The sequence below is a fragment of the Poecilia latipinna genome, unplaced genomic scaffold (genome assembly GCF_001443285.1).
Source record: "Poecilia latipinna isolate Pla-1442-1.1 unplaced genomic scaffold, P_latipinna-1.0 Scaffold5613, whole genome shotgun sequence".
NCBI classification, from domain to species: Eukaryota; Metazoa; Chordata; class Actinopteri; order Cyprinodontiformes; family Poeciliidae; genus Poecilia; species Poecilia latipinna.
This window is the reverse complement of record NW_015118229.1, coordinates 7181-9530: the sequence shown is the minus strand read 5'-3', so window position 1 is coordinate 9530 and position 2350 is coordinate 7181. Positions and strand designations below refer to the sequence as shown.

At 39.7% G+C, this 2350-nt stretch overlaps 1 protein-coding gene across 1 annotated transcript in view; it reads left to right on the top strand.

Moving 5' to 3' along the window:
- The first annotated feature begins 598 nt into the window (after nt 1-598).
- LOC106943646 (cadherin-1-like) overlaps nt 599-2350 on the top strand; it is an 8343-nt gene continuing 6591 nt past the window's right edge. Inside the window, exon 1 of the mRNA XM_015026957.1 lies at nt 599-746. Coding sequence (XP_014882443.1) covers nt 620-746 — 127 coding nt within the window. The 5' untranslated portion in view covers nt 599-619. The remainder of the gene's footprint in view (nt 747-2350) is intronic.

Genomic DNA, 2350 nt, shown 5'->3' with positions numbered 1-2350 from the left:
CTAACAATGGTCTCTTGTGAAAATGTAAAGGGTTAAAATCTACTAATGCTATGGATATGAACGTTTTATTTACTCATTTATTTTTTTTAAATGGCTGAAATCATCTGGAACTGGGTTGGCAACTTTTAATCGCTGTGGCTAGTTTGTCACCTTTCTGTAACTTCTATACGAACTATGTTTACCTACCAAAAGGTAAAGGAACTTTTGACAACTTCCATCTCTGACTTTTATAAGTCATGACCATTCCGTTTGATATTCCTGAGGCCTTAGAGTTAATTCTTACCACCTCTGAAATATGGCTTTAAAAAAAGCAACTGTATCATCTGGTGATTGCAAGCACTTATTGGCTTTTTACTGTTAATATCTTGAAATATATTTTTACTCTCTTGCCCTAAAGCTGTTTCTCTTACATTATTAAAATGAAGATTTTGACACAACATTCACTGTTAAGCACTTTCTGTTTGAGCAATATATTGGCCATTACTCTGTTTTCTCAAGCTGTCCTAATCCAAGCTGTTTAATCCACCATCATTTGACAATTTCCCACTACTGTAGAACCATTAGTAGTTGTGTGTGTGCATTCTCCTGTTACACCCCCTTGATTGCAGGCTTGAATGAAATGCTCATTGGTATCTTCCAGGCTGCGGCTGCAGAGGAGTCATCATGTACGCCTGGATTTGAGTCAGAGCAGTTAATATTCAAAGTGACCAGAAAACACCTGAGGCAAGGCACACGACTGGGCAAAGGTATGGTGAGCCTTTCATGAACAGAATATGTCAATGTCTCATTTTTATTGCTTGTATTAATCGTTTCTAATAATACTTGTTTTCTAGCTTTGAAGGATATTTTTTGTGAAGTTATTGATTAGTTATTCAGTTCTTGTGTTGTACTCATTTCTGCAGCTCAGGGGATCTTCTGTCAGGTTTCTACTTGTCCCTGAACTTGTTCTGCTGGCTTTTCAAATGGTGTTGCACACACTGAACAAAAGCTGGCACAAAGTAGGGTTAGGTTCTGGGTTTGTCTTGTGTACTTTCTATTGCTTATTTGTTGCAACATTTATTTTAGCTATCACTTTGTTTGTTTGACTTGTTAACCTGCTGTTACAGCAGAATCATCTTATGTTGGGGTCTGATTGTGATAATCCAACCACTGCTTCTACATTTCAGCTCCACTAAACAATGGGAACTTGATTTACACACTTTTCTATGACTTTTTCATTCCCATAATAGACTGATGGAAAGTGGATAATATAATTTTTAAATGAGTTATGTAGGGATACTTTTAGAACTATACATATGTAGGCCTGTTGCGATAAACGATAAATCAATTAATTGCACAATAAATTAAACCTATCAATCTAATTTTAATTATCGGCTTTATCGTCTTGGTGCCTTTTCTTTCTTTTGATGACACTGAATGAAAAAAGGCTCAACTTCAGTGCTCTCCACTGACCCTCCCTTCCTATTTCCTTAGTGCAATGTCCAGGGCACACGACACCAGTTGTCGATCCATTTTCCAAACATGAGAGACCACACATTAGCTGTCAGAAATCCTAGGTATAATGGCTGTGTGGTGTCCAACCACCACACAGCTTTACCTGCTATCTGATCCTCCGTATGTCTTTTTTACTGCAGTGAGCTTCGATGTAGCCAATCTCCGTCAAGTATGGCATTGTTTTTATTTCGTATTAGATTCGTTGTGTTGATGCATTTTGAAGTGCTTCAATTTTCCGCCGCAACACACAAACTTCCCCATTCATTCAGTGCGTTATAGTTACACATCGCTTAGGATTTGTTGCTGCGCGTTTGTGCAGTGTGAAGGAAAAAGGAGACCAGCTGCACAGGCAGGCTGCGAAATGAGAAGCAGGTGATCGGTATCGGCAACAAGAGCCAATGATCACCGATCATGCACTTTTTCACGAAAATTGGCCCAATTATGATCAGTGACCGATCGATTGGCGCATCTCTAATTATAACCTATTTATGTCACGTTAACAAAGAGGAGCTGAAAAGTTACCGGGTTTATCAACTACGGTAGCAATTTGACTCCAACTCCTCCCTTTGTCATTTCTATATTCTTTGCGCGAAATGTTAAATAAATATTAATGTTGTTTCCACATATCATCTCCGATGTCCGCTGNACATCGGGTTGCGCCGTGTCAGCTGTTTGGGATTCCCCTCCATAATTTCCCCTCAGAAAGCATGGAGGTGAATCCGCGCTTTCTGATTGGCTACCTGTCACATTCAGCGTTAAGCTCCCAGTCGGGGAAAACCCCTGATTTAGATCGGAGCGGCCACGATGTACCGTAACTCACCACACACTGCAGGATGATCGGTTACGAAATCACCAG